Source organism: Mustelus asterias, chromosome 20, assembly GCF_964213995.1.
Source record: "Mustelus asterias chromosome 20, sMusAst1.hap1.1, whole genome shotgun sequence".
Taxonomy (NCBI): domain Eukaryota; kingdom Metazoa; phylum Chordata; class Chondrichthyes; order Carcharhiniformes; family Triakidae; genus Mustelus; species Mustelus asterias.
This window is the reverse complement of record NC_135820.1, coordinates 17,075,774-17,097,309: the sequence shown is the minus strand read 5'-3', so window position 1 is coordinate 17,097,309 and position 21,536 is coordinate 17,075,774. Positions and strand designations below refer to the sequence as shown.

The window sequence follows — 21,536 nt, the reverse complement described above, 5'->3', positions numbered from 1 at the left end:
ATGAGGAGAGATTGAGGAGACTGGGTCTGTTTCGAAGAATGAGGGGTGGACTCATTGAAACTTACAAAATTCATAAAGAGTGTGACAGGGTGGGTGTAGAAAGGTGTTTCCCCTTGGTTGGTAAGGGGGTGGAAGGCCTACTCCTGTTCCTATGTTTCTAAGTCACCTGACTTTTGGCAGCCATTTTAATCTTGCTAGTGTATGTTTTTAAATAAAAGACAGTTATAGAAAATCTTACACTAAGTGTTGTGAAGTTGGGTTTGTGGAGTGTGGTCCCTTTAAAAGCTGGTTTTGTGTCTGTGTTTGGATGTTTAAAATGCAGGTACACAAGGTACATAGATTGCAACAATTGTATCAAGGACCAAGCAGCAGGGTTGCCTTGGTAACAGGCTTTGCAGGCTTTTGAATTTTGACAGCCTATCAGCCATCAAGAACCTATCAAATTTGGATTTGCTGTTGTTGACAACATTAGACCAATCCTGGTGTAGGAAAATTGATCAGGTCTTCACAGTTATAAAGAGGAGCTCAACTGCCTGCCTGTAGTTCAACTGAAGGGCTGCCACCTCTCAACACCGAGAGAGGGAAACAGCGGCTCACTGCCAGCTTAAAATATCTCTCAAGGGAACTCTCCATCTATCTAACGAAGGGTACCAAATCAGAAAGAGCTTTCAGACAGCGGAATCGACAGAAGAACTCCAAAAGGTTTTCCAAAGCCAAAACACCTGGTTGTATATTTTTTTGAGAGTGACTAAATTCTGTTTTTTTTTAGTAATGAATGGACCTTGTATTGTTTGAATAGCTTTCCAGTAGTATCACACTTTAATCGATATGTGACTAGATTCAACACTGGATTCAATCTAAAGGATTGTATTTGTCACAGGGTCTGAATATGAAAGACAATATTTATACTATAACTTATTTTGAAATCTGAAAAACTTTCAACATTTTTCTGGAAAGACTTGGGATTTAAAAAATTAAGAGTAAAGTCAAAGGAAGTGTGACCTCAATGGCCTTTGTGTGATGGAAGAGTTCTATTTCATATTGGGTCCACCCTTTTTCTCAGAGCAACTCCACCAACCCACCTTCACAATATACTCTTCAGTCCCATTTAATCACTTTCTCACTATATCCTACAGTCCCACCAAATCAGTCCCGTATAACCATCTTCTCACTATATCATTCAAACCCACCTATCATCTTCTCATTAGATCCCTCAAACCCACCCAGTCACATTCTCACATCCCTCAACCCCATTTTCTCCAAATGCCCCTCAATTTTCACCTAAAGAGCTCATTCCTAAATCCTCTCTCCTCATTTTCTCACTCTGTCCTCACTATGGGCGGCACAGTGTTAGCACTGCTGCCTCACAGCGCCAGGGACCCGGGTTCAAATCTGGCTTCAGGTCTCTGTCTGTGTGGAGTTTGCACGTTCTCCCCATGTCTGCGTGGGTTTCCTCCGGATGCTCCGGTTTCCTCCCACACTCCAAAGATTTTGATTTGATTTATTATTGTCACATGTATCAGTATACAGTTTGTTTCTTGCATGCTATACAGACAAATCATACCGTACATAGAGAAGGAAACGAGAGAATACAGAATGTAGTGTTACAGTCATAGCTAGGATGTAGAGAAAAATCAACTTAGTGTGAGTTAGGTCCATTCAAAAGTCTGATGGCAGTAGGGAAGAAGCTGTTCTTGAGTCAGTTAGTATGTGACGTCAGACCTTTGTATCTTTTTCCCAATGGAAGAAGGTGGAAGAGAGTATGTCCGGGGTGTGTGGGTCCTTAATTATGCTGGTTGTTTTTCCGAGGCAGCGGGAAGTGTAGGCAGAGTCAATAGATGGGAGGCTGGTTTAAGTGATGGACTGGGTTTCATTCACGACTCTTTGTAGTTTCTTGCCCTCTTGGTCAGAGCAGGAGCCATTCCAAGCTGTGATACAGCCAGAGAGAATGCTTTCGATGGTGCATCTGTAAAAGTGCAGGTTAGGTGGATTGGCCATGCTCAATTGCCATTTAGTGTCCCAAGATGTGTGGGTTAGATGGATTAGCCATGGTAATTACGGGGATTGGGCGGGGAGAGGGCTTGGGTAAAATGCTCTGTCAGAGAGTCGGTGCAGACTTGATGGGCCGAATGACTTCCTCCTGCACAGTGGGGATTGTATGGTTCAAAGAAAATATATCTCACCTCCCAGCTCCACCTCAACATATCCACAAACTTTGCCACATCCCAGTCATTTCTCTCAGATTGTTTCCAATAGGTCTCTTAACCCCTTTAATATACTATGAGTTTCAACACTGTAGCCTGATAATCAAATACACAATTTGATTACCATTTGGATTTTAAAAATGTCCCACTTGTTTTCCCTTCATATTTCTTCACTGAACACTTCATCATGCTGAATAATTTGTTTGAGTCAATTCTGCGAATCACCTTCAGTACAGCACAGGAAACAGGCCCTTTGGCCCTTCAGAATCACATTTAGTTTAGTTTAGTTTAGTTTAGTTAAGTTTATGTATTAGTGTCACAAGTAGGCTTACATTAATGCTGTAATGAACTTACTATGAAAATCCCCTAGTCGCCACACTCTGCCGCCTGTTTGGGTACACTGAGTGAGAATTTAGCACGGCCAATGCATCGAACCAGCATGTCTTTTGGACTGTGGGAGGAAACCGGAGCACCCGGAGGAAACCCACGCAGACACAGGAAGAATGTGCAAACTCCACACAGACTGTGACCCAAGCCAGGAATCGAACCCAGGTCCCTGGCACCTGTGAGGCAGCAGTGCTAACCACTCTGCTACCGTGCACCCCTTCACCATTAAAATTCCTCGATGCAGAGGAGGGTATTCCAGCTTCCTCAACACAAGAAATTAGCATCAGGTTGCCAACCCTCAGGATTGGCCGGAGTCTCCAGGAACTGGACATTAATCTCCGGGACACTGCTGCGTGAGACCCTGGAGAAAAATCATTGGGACCTTTAAAGAGATTGTTTCCTTGACATTTTCTTTAAACATTTCTCTTCACCAGATATAAAAATATGGAAAATGGGATAAAACGTTTGTTGGGTTGACAGTCAAGCATCATCCAATTGAGTGATGAGACTTCTGGCTATCCAATTGGTGTAGAAAGGCAATACGTCACAAGAATGGATGTGTTGGCTAATTAATGACTGGAGCGTGGGGAAAAGTAATGTAATGAAACCTCCAGAAAAACATTTACTCACAGATGGCAACCCTAAATGGGAACAGGGTGGCACGGTGGCACAATGGTAGCAGTGCTGCCACACAGTGCCAGGGTCCCAGGTTCAATTCCGGCCTTCTGACTCTGTCTGTTTGCAGTTTGCACTTCGTCCCCATGTCTGTGTGGGTTTCCTCCGGGTGCTCCGGTTTCCTCCCACGCTCCAAAGATGTGCGAGTTAGGTTGATTGGCCATGTTAAATTGACCCTCGTGTTAGGGGGATTAGCAACGTAAATGTGTGGGGTTAGGGGAACAGGGCTTGGGTGGGATTGTGGTTGGTACAGACTCGATGGCCCGAATGGCCTCCTTCTATATTGTAGGGATTCTATGACGATGCCATTCAGCCCTTTAATCCTGCTCGATCATTCAACAGTATCATGTCTGATCTAATCTTGACCTCAGCTCAAATTTCCTGCCGATAAATCTTGACTCCCCTATCATTTAAAAGTCCATCCAGCTCAGCCTTGGATACTTTCATTGATCCAACCTCCATTGTTCTCTGGAGAAGGAAATTCCAACATTTCTCTGAGAGAAGAAATTCCTCCTCATCTCCATCTTGAATGGGCAAGCCCTTATTCTGAAACTGTGACTCCGAGTGTAGTAGAAAGGGTTAACAGGTGGGATATGCTGACGTATGACGCAGTTGATGATGCACCACTGACCTCACTCAGTCATGTGTTAGACCTGAAAGAGAGAGGGGTTGGAAGACTGTGCCTCGGGGCAACCTGCCTACTCTGTAACCTGTTAGATGTAAGGCACCATTATCTGGCTCCACTCTGCTACTCGACCAACATAGTGAGGTGGGAAATTTAAACGGGACCCAAAAAAATCAGATTCCCACCCAACAGCAGGTCGTGATCTTCTCATGCCTTTCTTTTAACATAATCAGCCTCACACCGGCGAATGGCGTAAGGCTGATTTAAATATTCAGCAGGTAATTTAAATCCTTTTAGCGAGCATGGTAGCACAGTGGTTAGCACTGCTGCCTCACAGGGACCCGGGTTCAATCCCGGCCTCGGGTGACTGTCTGTGTGGAGTTTGCACGTTCTCCCCCTGTCTGCGTGGGTTTCCTCCGGGTGCTCCGGTTTCCTCCCACAGCCCAAAGATGTGCAGGTTAGGTTGATTGGCCATGCTAAATTGCCCCTTAGTGTCAGGGGGATTAGCAGGGTAAATACGTGGGGTTACGGGACTAGCACCTGGGTGGGATTGTGGTTGGTGCAGACTCGATAGGCCGAATGGCCTCCTTCTGCACTGCAGGGGTTCTATGATTCTATGAGCACTCGATGCTATTGTCCGGGCTCCCTTGGCTCTCTGACCTCGCTGTTCAAGATTGCCACCAGGGGCATCACATCTGGTCCCCAGCAACGGGGAACTTTCCTGATGGCCTCGCTGGTAGGAGGCCCCCCCGGGAGGTCAGGGGAAGGAAGGGGGGGGGGTGCTGCAGTGCCCCTTGAGTAAGACACTGCCAGTCTGACACACTGACAGCGTCCACTGGGCACCGGGCAGTGCCCAGGGGACTCACAGGGGTGGAGCCAGACAGGGAGGAAGGTAGGAAGGGAGGGAATGGCGGACTCTGCATCGGGAGTGGGGACTAATGGTGGGACTGGCAATCGGGGGCCGGGGGTGGTCAGGGCCGGCGATGTCTGGGGTGGGGGCGAAGATGGCGACATGCCCGATGGTCCCTTAAGCACTCTGCTGCTGGCCTCTCCAGTGGGTTTAGCCACCCCTACTGGCCTGAATCACCTGCCGGTCTCTGTTTTGCATAGAGTGCCTCCCGTTTTCCCACCCGTTGGACACTTTGAGTGTTTTTTGGGAAGATTGTCCCTGTAGTATTAATAAATAAGTGTTAAGAAGATATGACTGCAATCTGTCTAGTAACCAAGTACCACGACTAGAGTCCAAATATATTGGGCAGCACGATGGCACAGTGGTTAGCACTGCTGCCTCACAGCTCTAGGGAGCCGGGTTCGATTCCCGGCTTGGGTCACTGTCTGTGTGGAGTTTGCACTTTCTCCTCATGTCTGCGTGGGTTTCCTCCGGGTGCTCCGGTTTCCTCCCACACTCCAAAGATATGCGGGTTAGGTTGATCAGCCATTCTAAATTGACCCCTAGTGTCCTGGGTTGCGTAAATTAGAGGGATTAACGGGGAAAATATGTCAGGTTACGGGGATAGGGGCTGGGTGGGATTGTTGTTGGTGCAGACTCAATGGGCCGAATGGTCTCCTCCTGCACTGTAGGGATTCTATGATAAGAAAGACCATCACAAAATGCTGAGCTCTAGATTTTCTCTTGAAGGAAAACATCCTCTTAGCATCCACCCTGGCAAGAACCCTCAGGATTTTACATGTTTCAATCAGATCACCGTTCTTTACAACTTAAGTTTCTGGTTCCTGATAATCTCATTCACTATTCAGTTCTACTGGAGGGATCTTTGGTGCACAGAGGGCTTTGCCACTCATCAGAGATGTCTCCTTCTCCTCAGGTCTGGAGCATTACTTACATCAGCTGGCTGACCTTTGCCCTTTTGATCTGGTGCTGCGTGATCTGGATGTTGCAGGACCGTCAGAGGTGGGCCAAGTTGAGCTCTCCCTTCTTGGTGGTCTACGGGAACTTGCTGATAACCCAACAGTTCTTCACGGGCCTGCAGCTGAGCGAGGCTGAGCTCTTCCCTGGGCTCTCTGAGGCTGTGCTGATCGACTTTGACCTGAAGCATTCAAACACCCCCTGTCTGCACCTGGGTGCCAAGGTTTGTATGGAACGTGGTATAAAATGGTGAAACGTCAGACCCATTGTAACAACAGGAAAGTGATCAGAGTTGATCGGGTGCTCCGGTTTCCTCCCACAGCCCAAAGATGTGCGGGTTAGGTTGATTGGCCATGCTAAATTGCCCTTTAGTGCCCTGGGATGTGTAGGTTAGAGGGATTAGCGGGGTAAATATGTGGGGTTACGGGGATAGGGCCTAGGTGGGATTGGTGTCGGTGCAGACTCGATGGCCCGCATGGCCTCCTTCTGCACTGTATGGTTTCTATGCTGATTCTATGAAGACACAGTAAGAAGTTTAAAAACACCAGGTTAAAGTCCAACACGTTTATTTGGTAGCAAAAGCCACACAAGCTTTCGGAGCCTTAAGCCCCTTCTTCAGGTGAGTCACGGGAATAACACAGTCATGGGGGAATGTTTGGTGTCGGAGGAGGGGGAGTATGGAATAAGGATGCATAATGGACAGAAAACAAAGAATGTGTGATTTTTTGTTTGGCTGAGATGTAATCAAAGGCCCCTCCCACGAATCTTAATTATTTTTAATGATTTTGGTTGCATATGAATGTGGGACCACAGTTTAAGGTTTACAGCACAGACACAGGCCCCTCATCGCAACTGGTCCGTGTGCTATTTGTGATATTGTATGGGGTACATTGGAGGATTTATAGACAAAAGAAAAATCTGAGGCATATTTAACAGTGAAGACAACTAAAGGATCCTCTTTTGGAGACAAGAAACTTACCCATGGGTAAGTGCCGCGTACACAAGAGAAACAGGAGACTTTGTCCAGAGATTTCCTGATATTCCTATTCCCACTCTGCAAGAGGAATGTGGTCCCTGTCACATGGCAGATAAAGTAAAGCCATTCCTAAGGATTTCCCAGGAAAACTTTCATTCCAATTTCCATGGGAGCAGCTGAAGTGTGGAAAGTACTGAGGACGACAGGTTATATCCACACCAACATTCATTATGCAAAAATAATGGCCGGAACTTTCCGGCCATTCGTGCCGGCTGGATCTTCTGGGGCCGCCAATGGCCCCCACCCCACCGCCCCCCCCCCCCCCCCCCCCCCCCCCTCCGCGGGTTTCCGTGGCATGTTGTGGTGGAGTCAATGGAAAATCTCATTGACAGTGGCGGGACCAGAATCTCTTGCTGCCAGCCAATGGCGCGCGATAATCACATTGCGGGGAGGCTAGAGAATCCCAGCCAATATTTCTACTAAAGAGGGGATCACGGGATGGGAGATGTGGCTCAGGCAAATAGGGTTTGACCACCTATGTTGTCAGTGACAGATCAGCTGATCAGACTCATCCAATCACTGCCTGGTAACAAAAGGGCATGGATGGGTGTGCTGTATAAAACACCCTCACCAATTTCACTACCTGCTTCCTATTCAACCTCATTGCTCATCAATAACTATCGGTTTGAAATGGCTACCTTGCCTTTGCTTAGTGACATCTTCATCTTATTCTTCATTCTTCCATGGGACATTGGACGTTGGCATCACTGGCAAGGTCACCATCTGTTGCCCATCCTTAATTGTCCTTGAACTGAGGGGCTTGCTAGGTCATTTCAGAGGGCAGTAAAGAGCCAACCACATTGTTGTGGGATTGGAGTCACATGTAGACCAGACCAGGTAAGGACGCCAGATTGGTGAACCAGATGGGTTTTATTTATGACAATTTATGATAGCTTCATGACCACCATTACTGAGACTAGCTTAATATTCCAGATTTATTAACTGCATTTTAATTCCACCAACGGACATGGTGGGATTTGAACCCATGTCCCAGAGGATTAGCCTGGGCCTCTGGATTACTAACTGATGTTGCCACTACATCACCATCTTCCCTGGGACTGTTTCTTTCACAAAAAATATACTTTCTACCTAAAAGAACATTACAAACATTTCAAAATGGCCATCACAATAATATTCAGGTTTTCTACATAAATCATGTTGCATTCTGTGGTGCTTCAATAAAGTCAAAAAGACATTACAGACAGTTTGAAATGGTCATTACAAATGGTACAAAGGTATTTAAGTTATGTACATAGATCAAGTTGCACTCTGAGGTGCTTTAGTACAATGGTGATACAAACGTTCACTCTATACAATGTGAACGTGTCATAAAGCCAGAGGAGGTTCTGTACAATTCCCCTCTCTTCGCCATGGCTGAAAGGTCTTAGACAGCAACCTTCTCCTATTGTGCCTCAGTGGCGGCTGCCCCAAGCTTTAGTACATCCCTCAGAACATAGTCCTGGGTTTTGGAATGTGCCAGTCTACAGCACTCGGTCGGGGACAACTCCTTGCCCTGGAAGACCAACTAGTTTCGGGCAGACCAAAGAATGTCTTTCACCAAGTTGGCAATCCTCCAGCAACAGCTGATGTCTGTCTTGGTGTGTGTTCCTGGGAACAGCCCATAGAGCAGAGTCCTGCATTCCTGGGAACAGCCCTGGTGTTGTTAAACTTCTTACTGTGTTTACCCCAGTCCAACGCCGGCATCTCCACATCATAACAGCCCATAGAGCAGAGTCCTGTGTCCCTGGGAACAATCTGTAGAGCACAGAATCCTGCATCCCTGGCAACAGCCCGTATAGTACAGAGTCCTGCATCCCTGGGAACAGTCATGATGTGGAAATGCCGGCGTTGGACTGGGGTAAACACAGTAAGGAGTCTAACAACACCAGGTTAAAGTCCAACAGGTTTATTTGGTAGCAAACGCCACTAGGTTTCGGAGCGCTGCTCCTTCGTCAGATTTCCACTCCATCTGACGAAGGAGCAGCGCTCCGAAAGCTAGTGGCGTTTGCTACCAAATAAACCTGTTGGACCTTAACCTGGTGTTGTTAGACTCCTTACTGGGAACACCCCATAGAGCAGAGTCCTGCATCACCGAGCTGCTCGGGAAGAACCTCAACAGTTGGGGTAGGGAATAGTCCTTTGTTATCATCAATTGTTGGTTTGCCCCAGCGTTCATTCTCTTCTCAATTGAACCCAATCTTAGTCTGGCTGGGATTCCGGGAATCTGAGTATTTTCCTTTTAAAGCATAGAACATAGAACAGTACAGCATAAGAAATCTTTCAACCTTCATACCCTTCAACGCATGATGTTGTACTGAACATGATGCCAAATTAAAGTAATCCCTTCTGCCTGCCTTGGTCCATATCCCTCTATTCCTTCCATGTTCATGTGCTTTTCTAAAAGCCCCTTAAACGCCCTATCGAATCTGCCTCCACCACAGCCCCTGGCAGCGCATTCCAGCCACCTACCACTCTCTGTGTAAAACAATTTGCCCCTCACATCTCCTTTGAACTTTTCCCTTCTCACCTTAAGTGCATGCTCCCTAGAATTAGACATTTCAACTCTGGGAAAAAGATTCTGACTGTCAACCCTATCTATGCCTCTCATAATTTTATAGACATCTAAGAGGTCTCCTCTCAGCCTCCTCCATTCCAGAGAAAACTACCCTAGTTTGTCCAGCCTCTCCTATTAGTTCGTACCCTCTAATCCATACCCTTTAAGATCCATAATGGGCCCAAAAACATTAAAAACAAACGGGATGGTGTGAGAAAGTGGTGATTGGGATTGGGACTGGGATTAGGTTATATTTGAGGGTGGGAATCCATTGCTGAGACCTGGAGTACATTAGTACATGTCCCGTGTTGCAGATCATCTATACCTTCACCTTCTGGATCTTACTGTGTCAGCATCTAACCGAGAAGGAGAAAATGAGGAAACGGATTCAGGTATCACTCAGTGAGATCAACGTTCAGGAGACAGGTAAGAAAGCTTCTTCCTTCACCAACGTGGTCAGATACATGGTTAGTGTCAGCTTCTGAATTCATTCTGTCGTTACTTCCCTCTTTCTTGTATTGTGTTTCAAAATGTCAGGGTATCTAGAATAATAGGAAGATGTGATTCCACTGGAATTATCACTTTAGCAAAGATTTCCATATCAGTTAATTAGAATCATTGAATCTTTGCAGTGCCAACAGAGGCCATTCAGCCGGTCATTTATATACTGGTTCTTTGAAAGCACTATCCAATTAGTCCCATCTCTCTGCTTTGTCCCCACTGCCCTATAAAGCTTTCCTGTTTCAGTAAAGATCCAATTTGATTTTGAGAGTTGAATCTGTTTCCATCATGTTTTCGGACCTCAGTTATTTCCAGGTCAACTTGATTTATGTGAAAGAATTCATAGAATCCATAGAATCCCTACAGTGCAGAAGGAGGCCATTCAGCCCATTGAGTCTGTACTGACAACAATCCCACCCAGGCCCCACCCCTGCAACTCCACATATTTACCCCGGTAATCCCTCTAACCTACGCATGCCGGGACAGGAAGGGGCCATTTAGCATGGCCAACGCACCCAACCCACACATGTTTGGACTGTGGGAGGAAACCGTAGCACTTGGAACAAAACCCACGCAGAAATGGGGAGAAAGTGCAAACTCCATGCAGACAGTGACCCAAGCTGGGGATCGAACCCAGGTTCCTGGAGCTGTGAGGCAGCAGTGCTAAACACTGAGGTACGGTGCCGCTCCATAATTCTGTGTGGCTTTTCTCTGACTCTTTATTTTAAACCATTGAACCTGAAAACAGTTTCTCCTTATTTCTTCTAGCAGAATCCTTGTAGTTTCTTAAGAAGGGTAGGAAGGATAACCCGGGAAATTATAGGCCGGTGAGCTTGACGTCCGTGGTGGGGAAGTTGTTGGAGAGGATTCTTAGAGATACGATGTATGCGCATTTAGAAAGGAATAACCTCATTAACGATAGTCAGCATGGTTTTGTGAGAGGGAGTTCATGCCTCACTAACCTGGTGGAGTTTTTTGAAGAAGTGACTAGAATGGTTGACGAGGGAAGGGTCGTGGATGTCGTCTATATGGACTTTAGTAAAGCATTTCACAAAGTCCCTCATGGTAGGTTGGTGCAAAAGGTTGGATCTCCTGGGATAAAGGGGGAGGTGGCTAGATGGGTGGAGAACTGGCTTGGTCACAGAAGACAGAGGGTGGTAGTGGAAGGGTCTTTTTCCAGCTGGAGGCCTGTGACTAGTGGTGTTCCGCAGGGCTCTGTATTGGGACCTTTGCTGTTCGTGATTTATATAAACGATCTGGAAGAAGGTGTAACTGGGGTGATCAGTAAGTTTGCGGACGACACAAAAATGGCTGGACTTGCAGATAGTGAGGAACATTGTCAGAGGCTACAGAAGGATATAGATAGGCTGGAAATTTGGGCAAAGAAATGGCAGATGGAGTTCAATCCAGATAAATGCGAAGTGATGCATTTTGGTAGAACTAATGTCGGGGGGAGCTATATGATAAATGGCAGAACCATAAAGGGTGTAGATACACAGAGGGACCTGGGTGTGCAAGTCCACAGATCCTTGAAGGTAGTGAATAAGGCATATGGCATACTTGTCTTTATAGGATGGGGTATAGAGTATAAAAGTTGGGGTCTGATGTTGCGGTTGTATAGAACATTGGTTCGGCCGCATTTGGAATACTGCGCCCAGTCTGGTCGCCACACTACCAGAAGGGCGTGGAGGCTTTAGAGAGAGTGCAGAGGAGGTTTACCAGGATGTTGCCTGGTATGGAAGGGCTTAGTTATGAGGAGAGAATGGGTAAACTGGGGTTGTTCTCACTGGAAAGACGGAGGATGAGGGGTGACCTTATAGAGGTGTATAAAATTATGAAAGGCATAGATAGGGTGAACGGTGGGAAGCTTTTCCCAGATCGGTGGTGACGTTCACGAGGGGGCATAGGTTCAAGGTGAAGGGGGGGGAGGTTTAACACAGATATCAGAGGGACGTATTTTACACAGAGAGTGGTGGGGGCCTGGAATGCGCTGCCGGGCAAGGTGGTGGAGGCGGACACACTGGGAACGTTTAAGACTTATCTAGACAGCCATATGAACGGAGTGAGAATGGAGGGATACAAAAGAATGGTCTAGTTTGGAGAGGAGCTTGGAGGGCCGAAGGGCCTGTTCCTGTGCTGTATTGTTCTTTGTTCTTGTTCTTTGTTTTACACACATCCATCAAATCACCCCTCTAAGAAGTGACATCCCAGCTTCTCTGATCTCCCCACTTTACTGAAGTCCCTTAATCCTGTTATGGTCACAGTAAATCTCTACAGGTTTGTCATCGACCTTTTATTAATAAATTTCATTTTAGTTTCACATTCCCTGCTCATCCAAGGAACTCCAGCACCTGCTGCTAACTTCCTGTGGAATATCCTGTGGACGTGTGATCTCCTTGGGCATTCCCCATTGCTTGTCCACAGCCTTACTTCCATTTCTTTTTCATTTCTAGTCTAGCTAGTTCCCTTTCTCGTTCTTCGAAAGGTGGCATTTGTCCAGACAAGTAATCAACATCCTGGGGGTTACCAAATATGTGCAGATTAGGTGGATTGGCCATGGTAAATTTCTCCTTAGTGTTCCAAGATGTATCATAGATAGATGTATCATAGATACCCTACAGTGCAGAAAGAGGCCATTTGGCCCATCGAGTCTGCACCGACCACAATCCCACCCAGGCCCTACCCCCATATCCCTCCATATTTACCCACTGATCCCTCTAACCTACACATCTCAGGACACTAAGGGCAATTTTAGCATGGCCAATCAACCTAACCCGCACATCTTTGGACTGTGGGAGGAAACCGCAGCACCCGGAGGAAACCCACGCAGACACGAGGAGAATGTGCAAACTCCACAAAGACCGTGACCCAAGCCGGGAATCGAACCCAGGTCCCTGGAGCTGTGAAGCAGCAGTGCTAACCACTGTGCTACCGTGCCGCCCGTGTGTTGGTTAGATGGATTTGCCATGGGAAATGTGTGGGGTTACGGGGAGAGGGCCTGGGTGGGATGCTCTGTTGGGGAGCTGAAGTGGACTCAGTGGGCTGAATGGCCTCTCCTGCACTGTAGGGATTCTATGATTCTATTCTATGATTCCACTGTCCCCTTGCCTGGATGGGTGCAGCTCCAACAACACTCAAGGAACTCGACACTATCCAGGACAAAGCAGCCCGTTCCACAAACATTCACTCCCTCTAATATTGACAAACAATGACAGCTGTGTGTGTCATCTACAAGATGCACTGCAGGAACTCACCAAGTTTTCTGAGGCAGAAACTTCCAAACCCACAACTGCTAACAGCTAGAAGGACAAAGACAGCAGATACCTGGGAACACTACCACCTGGAGGTTCCCTTCCCAGTCAATCACCATCCTGACTTGGAAATATATCGGCCATTCCTTCTCTGTCGCAAGGTTAAAATCCTGGAACTTCCTCCCTAACAGCACTATGGCTGTACCTACACATCAAGGGCTGCAGCGATTCAAGAAGGCAGCTCACCACCACCTCCTCAAGGGCAATTAGGGATGGGCAATAATGGTTTAGCCAGCGATGCCTGCATCCTGTGAATGAATTAGAAAAAAATAATCTTATCATTCATCGTTCCCTATCCAGTTCATAAGAACATAAGAACTAGGAGCAGGAGTAGGCCATCTGACCCCTTGAGCCTGCTCCGCCATTCAATAAGATCATGGCTGATCTTTTCGGGACTCAGCTCCACTTACCCAGCCGCTCACCATAAACCTTAATTCCTTTACTGTTCAAAAATGTATCTATCCTTGCCTTAGAAACATTCGACGTGGTAGCCTCAACTACTTCATTGGATAGGGAATTCCACAGATTCACAACCCTTTGGGTGAAGAAGTTCCTCCTCAACTCAGTCCTAAATCTGCTCCCCCTTATGTTGAGGCCAAGTCCCCTTGTTCTAGTTTCACCTGCCAGTGGAAACAACTTCCCTGCTTCTATCTTATCTATTCCCTTCATAATCTTATATGTTTCTATAAGATCTCCCCTCATTCTTCTGAATTCCAATGAGTATAGCCCCAGTCTCCTCAGTCTGTCCTCATAAGCCAACCCTCTCAACTCTGGAATCGACCGAGTGAATCTCCTAGTTCAGTGGTTATATCAGCAGATGCTAATCTGAGATAAACCTCATGAAGAGATACAAAAGACTGGATCGTTAGGCTGCATTCAACAGCAAAATGTCTGAAGCCAATTAGTTCAATCAATTAGTTGATGCCACATTCACCAACTCCTCTGTGTCCATTTGTTGTGGTGAGCTGGAGCAAAGCTGCGAGCGACTGAAAAGTGAAACACCGAAACACCGTTGCCTGTCTCCTCATTCTGAGAATTGGAGAAAATTCCTGCTGCTCCCAGAAGGCAGATACAAGGCGGGCGGAGCGGGGGGAATTGAAAAGTCAGTTTCCGGATGTCGAGATTACAAGTGAGCATTATGTAGCTGGCGGAGTGGAGTTGGATCAGGTTCCTTGACAGTAAACAGCAATCAAAAATCCCTACAGTGCACAAGGTGGCCATTCGGCCCATTGAATCTGCACTGACTCTGTGACAGGGTAGCTTACCCAGGTTCTTTGCCCGCCCTATCCCCGTAACCTCGCACGTTTACCATAGCTAATCCATCTAACCTAATAGCAGAAACCTATTTATAATGTCAGGGATTAGAACACATGCGTGCCAGATTAAATTGTACCTTTGCGATAAAGTCAGCAGCAAATGAGAAACATGCCATCAGATTCACAACTGGTTAAAGGTGGCGTTTAGCAGGTGAGATCTTCTTGCTGGGTTTTGAGTGATTTTTTTATATGAGGAACATGGTTGCACTGGGGGAGAGGAGCTTGTGCTGTGGAGTTGGACTGGAGTTTGGCTGCTCAGGCAGGGTGGGGCGTGGCTGTCTGAGAGAGGACGGCTGTCAGTGGTCCAGGAAGGTCGGGAGCAGATACCTTTCTGGGTGTCATTTAAATAGGGTACCCAGACCTCTGAACCCATGACATCAATCGCTGTCTTCCTTTTGTGCGTCTTCCCTATCTATGGGTGGAATTCTGTTGAGGAATCAAATGTCCCAAGAATGGGACTGGAAGTGATCCGAACTTCCGCTGGGAGGCCGGACAGCTAGTTGCACACAATCATGCAACGTTCAGCCAATTAGCTATCCATGGCTGAGGGGCCTGGCCAATTGTCCATTGGGGTGGGTAGGAAATGCTGACCATGAGGTCACAGTGGGGTCAGCATTTCCTGCCCACCCCAATGGACAATTGGCCAGGCCCCTCAGCCATGGATAGCTAATTGGCTGAACGTTGCATGATTGTGTGCAACTAGCTGTCCGGCCTCCCAGCGGAAGTTCGGATCACTTCCAGTCCCATTGTTGGGACATTTGATCCCTCAACAGAATTCCACCCATAGATAGGGAAGACGCACAAAAGGAAGACAGCGATTGATGTCAGGACAGGAGAAGGACTGCTCCCCATTCAATGAACTCATGTCTGATTTGTACCTGAAGTCCATTTCTTTGTTTTTGTACCTTTCTGACTGGGGCAAGAATGCTATCACTTAACCAAGGTTAACAGTAGAGAGACTGGTGTTATCCAGTTAGAGAGATGATGAGTGTTCTCACTGGAACGACGGAGGTTGAGGGGTGACCTGATAGAAGTCTACAAGATTATGAGAGGCATGGACAGAGTGAATAGTCAGAAGCTTTTTCCCAGGGTGGAAGAGTCAATTACTAGGGGGCACGGGTTAAGGTGCGAGGGGCAAGGTTTAAAGGAGATGGACGAGGCAGATTTTTTACACAGAGAGTAGTGGGTGTCTGGAACTCATTGTTGGGGGAGGTAGTGGAAGCGGATACGGTAGTGACTTTTAAGGGGCGTCTTGACAAATACATGGGAATAGAGGGATATGGTCCCTGGAAGGGTAGGGGGTTTTAGTTAAGTCGGGTAGCATGGTCGGTGCAAACTTGGAGGGCTGAAAGGCCTTGTTCCTGTGCTGTAATTTTCTTTATTCTTTGTTCTTTGTTCTTTGAGTGCCAGCCATAAGAATTTCTCTGGTACGCTAGGACGGGAGGAAGGAATAACTACAATTTTGTAGGCAGTGTGAGGATCACTATTGTCCTTTCCAGTTGACGTATCTGAAGCTTGAGAATTGGCTTTCCTGTTTGTGGCTCTTTTTCCCTTGGTGCCCAATGATGTAATTGAAGTTTAAGTTTATTTATTAGTGTCGCAAGTAGGCTTACATTAACACTGCAATGAAGTTACTGTGAAAATCCCCGAGTCGCCACACTCCGGCTACACTGAGGGAGAATTTAACATGGCCAATGCACCTAACCAGCACGTCTTTTGGACTGTGGGAGGAAACTGGAGCACTCGGAGAAACCCACGCAGGCATGGTGAGAACTTGCAAACTCCGCACCAACAACAACCCAAGGCCAGAATTGAACCCTGGCGCCATGAGACAGCAGTGCTAAACATTGTGCCACCGAGCTGCCCTCAATACAAGATAGCAAGCCCGAAAACTCATATCAATGGCTTTTACAGTAAGTCTTTGGCTTGGGTTTTATTCGTTCACGGGACATGGGGGTCGCTGACTGGCCAGCATTCATTGCCTATCCTTAATTCTCTGAGGGCAGCTGAGAATCAACCACATTGCTGGAGTCACATGTAGGCCAGACCAGGTAAGATTTCCTTCCCTAAAGGACATTGGTGAACCAGATGTTTTTTTCTGACAACCAGCAACAGTTTCATGATTCGTAATTTCAGATATTTTTTATTGAATTCAAATTATACCATCTGTCATGGCGGGATTCAAACCCGGGTCCCCAAAACATTAGCTGAGTTTCTGGATTAACAGTCTAGTGATAATACCGCTGGGCCATCACTTTCCCTACAAACACATTGGAACAAGAATAGGCCATACAGCCCTTTGGCTTATATTAAATCATGCCTGATGTCAACCCCAATCATCCTCCTTACTTCCGTAATCCTGCATAATTTTAACGAACAAAACTCTATCAATCTTAGTCCTGAAAGTCCTATGTGTCCTGGATTCCTTTTGGGAGTGAGTTCCAAACTTTTATCCCACTTTCAGTGAAATGTTCAAATTGGAGTGAAGTGTTCAGAGTTAACATGTCATCTTTCTGCTTGTGTCTACAGAGAGTACACAGAAGGACGATACTCTGATGACAGTGATTGGCTCTGTGGTTAAGGGATTATTAATAAAGTACTGGATCTATTTCTGCACAGCCATGTTTGCTATCATTAGTTTCAATGGCCGAGTCGTGGTGTATAAAATTCTCTACATCATGCTGTTTCTCTTTTGTGTGGGACTGTATCAGGTAGGTATACATTTCGAACCAGGTCGACACAGGACCTGGTGTGTTATAATGATATGAAGGCACTAATCACTCATAAGGGATTGGGTAACATGTTGTGGTTCATTTATTTAGACTGGGCATATGGGAACAGATATGCATGGTTAAAAAGCTTGAAGATATCAGTACCAGAACTGTGTGAGCTGCTCACTGGCCAAAGACTGGATTGCATGACGCACTTTCTTTTTAATGATGCCATGCTGCTTTAAACTCACGTCTCACAACAGGCCAAGGTGCCAACATGCCTCAATACACTTTACTGAGATCAGTTATTGTACCGAATAGAATTAAACATGTGGGCCGGGATTCTCCCAAAAAAATTCCAAGTCCTCAATTTGCGTCAAAACGAGAGTGAAACCGGCGTTTTTTTAGTGTGATTTTCAAAATGAATCTCCTGCACTCTGAGCACGGCAGAGTGCCCTAATGAGATTCATGTTAGAAATTCGGGAGCGGAGACCCCCTGGAGAAGCCAGCAGCATAGCGCTGAGTGGGCCACTGCACATGTGCTGATCTGTCATAGCGGAGATCAGCGCATGTGCAGTAGCCCCACTCTGCCGGCCTCCCGGTCGCTGGCCAGCACAGTAAACCCCATTGCTGCCACACAGATTCCCCAACCCCTCAAATCTCTGGCCTCCTGGACATCTCTGTTTCACTACCGTCCCCACCCCGGCCCACCTCGATCTCTCCTCCCCCTCCGTCTCCCCCCGCAGTCCCGATCTGGCAATCCCCCCACCCCAGCAGCCTCAATGCTCCCCCCGCATCCTTGAAACCCCTCCCCAGCAGTCTCCCCGCTACCCCTAATTACCAGCCCCGATTGGCCCCTTCCCTCCCTCTGCCATGGATCCCTATGCAGAGTGGTAGTGGGACCCCTGCCTCCACTGATTGCCCCCCAAATATCCTGCCCCCAATAGACCCCACCCCCTCTGCCACACTCCCGTGGCATTGCTCAATGCCGAGTGGGCAGTGCCAAGGTGCCCCTTGGACATTGTCATCTTGCCCCTTCGGTAGTGCCAGGGGCCAGGGTGGCACTGCCAGGCTAGTAATGCCCAAGAGGCATACCCTCTTCACCCAGCCTCCTAGGGGACCTCCATGGCATCCTTTCACTCCAGCGGAGTCAAGCCGCCACCTCCCCGTTAGTGGGGAGCCGTTGGAGTAAACTAATCCTGGTGGCGGGGGATGGGGGTGGGGAGTGGGGGGAAGAGGCTAGCAGTCCCGGACACTTCAGTCCTGGGCCCACTAATAGGATTCAAATGCTCATTTAATATGTAAATCAGCTCTGCACCGATATCCAGTGCGAAGTTGATGGCGCTGGAAATCCGGGGCCCAGAGATGCGTGGAGGTTGTGGTGCCCAGTGGAAAACCCACTAAATGGCCTCCGCTGAAGTCTCCTGGCCCGATGCGCTGCTAGTGCAGTGCAGTAGGCTGGGAGAACTGCCCCTGTGGACTATTCCCAGAACAATCACAACACAATTAATTGTAATGGACACAGGGTACAATTCAGTAATGTTTATATTTGTTTGTTCAAAACCCATGGAATCTTGTGGTTTTATTCACTTAGTAAACATCTTGAATCTTAAACTTTATCTACTTTCAACAAAATGTTAGTGGTCTCAAATTGGATATCCGTCCATGATCCAGGATCTGACTGAGGATCAGAACACTGTACATGGTGAGAGCGGACATGAGGAACAGTCCCAGCCCAGTTATGGTGATGCCATCAGTAGCAACACCATTGGTAACAGGGCACTGGGAAGGAGTGACAATGTGAAGAGAAGGGTAGCTTTAGTGGGGCTAGAGTCAGCAATACAGATCATAGACAGAAGGGTTACAGAGTCACAGAATGACTGGCGGGGGTGGGGAAGGGGAGTTACTGAGCCAATGTGAGAGAGCTGGACTAGCATCAGCAGAGTTACAACCATTAACACTGGGGTCTGGCTGCAGGAGTCACTCAATCAGTATGGTTCAGCGAGGTAGGTGCTGAGGGGTTGTTTCCCCTTGTGGGAGAGCTCAGACCAGAGGGTGTAATCTCAGAGTAAGGGGTCACCCATTTGAGATAGAGATGAGGAGGAAAATTCTTCTCTCAGCAGCTCGTGAATCTGTGGAATCCTTTCCCACAAGGGGCTGCAGAGGCTGGCTCATTAGGTATGTTCGAGGCTGAGATAGACAGATTTTTAATCAGTAAAGGAATCAAGGATTGTGGGGATAAGGTGGGAAAGTGGAGGTGAGGATTATATCAGGTAAGCCATGATCTAATTGAATGGCTGGGCAGACTTGATGTGCTGAATGGCCTATTTCTGCCCCTACGACTTTTGGTCCATTGGGATGTGTGTCTGAAATCCTTATCCAACACCCACTTCTATTTATTCCCTCTTGTGTTTACAGGTACGTTATGATTGGTGGCGTCAAATTCTACGGCATTTCTGGATCACTGTAGTGTCTTATTCAATGCTGGTGCTGATCGCTATTTACACCTATCAGTTCAAAACAGTATCCTGGCTCTTCCAGCAGCAAATGTCTGAGGACAGGTACAATGTTAATGATTATTTGGCTACTAATTCAAACTCTTTCAAGCATTCCAGTTTACTGTGACAAATAGGATAGGAGTCAACTCTCAATTCTCTTAACAATCTTCCTTTATTCAACACTTTAGGTACAAACTCAAACTTTGATTTGATTTATTATTGTCACATGTATTACTATACAGTGAAAAATAGTCTTTCTTGAGAGCTATACAGACAAAGCATATCGTCATAGAGAAGGAAAGGAGAGAGGGCAGAATGTAGTGTTACAGTCATAGCTAGGGTGTAGAGAAAGGTCAACTTAATGCGAGGTAGGTCCATTCAAAAGTCTGATGGCAGGAGCGAAGAAGCTGTTCTTGAGTTGGTTGGTACGTGACCTCAGACTTTTGTATCTTTTTCCCAACGGAAGAAGGTGGAAGAGAGAATATCTGGGGTGCAGGGGGTCCGTAATTATGCTGGCTGCTTTTCTGAGGCAGCGGGAAGTGTAGACAGAGTCAATGGGTGGGAGGTTGGTTTGCGTGATGGATTGGGCTACATACATGACCTTCTGTAGTTTCTTGCGGTCTTGGACAGAACAGGAGCCATACCAAGCTGTGATACAACCAGAAAGAATGCTTTCTGTTGTGCATCTGCAGAAGTTGGTGAGAGTCGTAGCGGATATGCCAAATTTCCTTAGTCGTCTGAGAAAGTAGAGGCATTGGTGGGCTTTCTTAACTATAGTGTCAGCATGGGGGGTCCAGGATAGGTTGTTGGTGATCTGGACACCTAAGAACTTGAAGCTCTCGACCACTTCTACTTCGTCCCCATTGATTTAGACAGGGGCATATCTTTCACTACGCTTCCTGAATTCGATGACTATCACCTTCATTTTGTTGACATTGCACCAGTTCACCAGATTCTCTATCTCACTCCTATACTCCGTTCGTCATTGTTTGAGATCTGACCCACTATTGTGGTGTCATCAGCAAACTTGAAAACCAAGTTGGACGGGAATTTGGCCGCACAGTCATAGGTGCATAAGGAGTATAGTAGGGGGCTGAGGACACAGCCTTGTGGGGCACCGGTGTTGAGGATGATTGTGGAGGAGGTGTTGTTGCCTATCCTTACTGATTGTGGTCTATGGGTTAGAAAGTTCAGGATCCAGTTGCAGAGGGAGGTGCCAAGCCCTAGGCCACGGAGTTTGGAGATGAGTTTCGTAGGAACTTAAAACAGTTGCAACACATTAACTCTTTCACTGAACTTTAACTCTTTATTGAACTTTAGCTCTGATTATTTAATGGAAAATATACACTACCTGGTTAGAGTGAAGTGCCCAAGTCCGTTTCCGATGTAGAATCTGTCCTCACGGTCTCTCTGAAGATGTTTTCAGGGCACACGTCTTGCAATGGTTGATCTCTAGAGTTGTCGCTATAGACAAAAGACTGCACGTCTTTTATCTACAAATTGTTTCAACTTTTCCAGAATGTTCTCTGGCACCCAGGCAATGGTGTAACCAGAAACGGATCACATCGCTGAAACAGCCAATGAAAGTACTTGTAGACGACTCCATTATGCTTGTTTCAGATAGCATGTAGCTCACATCACCTCTATAAACCTCAGTGCCATCATGTCTAACTCAAAGTAAACTGCTTCCCATATTTAGTCAACACAGGAAGCTTCAGGTCACAGTCCCCAGACCAGGTCATGGCTCATTGAAACTCTGCAGCCTGCATCGGTTTTTAATTACAACTTGGCCAAAAATCCCAGCATGCTTAACTCTCAGCCAGAATAGCTCTTTAAAGCCAATATTGCCAG

At 46.9% G+C, this 21,536-nt stretch overlaps 1 protein-coding gene across 1 annotated transcript in view; it reads left to right on the top strand.

Annotated features, from left to right (window-relative positions):
• LOC144508231 (piezo-type mechanosensitive ion channel component 2) overlaps positions 1 to 21,536 on the top strand; it is a 206,009-nt gene that overhangs the window by 31,910 nt on the left and 152,563 nt on the right. The window contains exons 7-10 of the mRNA XM_078236045.1: positions 5,718 to 5,981; positions 9,663 to 9,774; positions 17,006 to 17,187; positions 19,606 to 19,748. Of these exons, the coding sequence (XP_078092171.1) occupies positions 5,718 to 5,981; positions 9,663 to 9,774; positions 17,006 to 17,187; positions 19,606 to 19,748 (701 nt within the window). The remainder of the gene's footprint in view (positions 1 to 5,717; positions 5,982 to 9,662; positions 9,775 to 17,005; positions 17,188 to 19,605; positions 19,749 to 21,536) is intronic.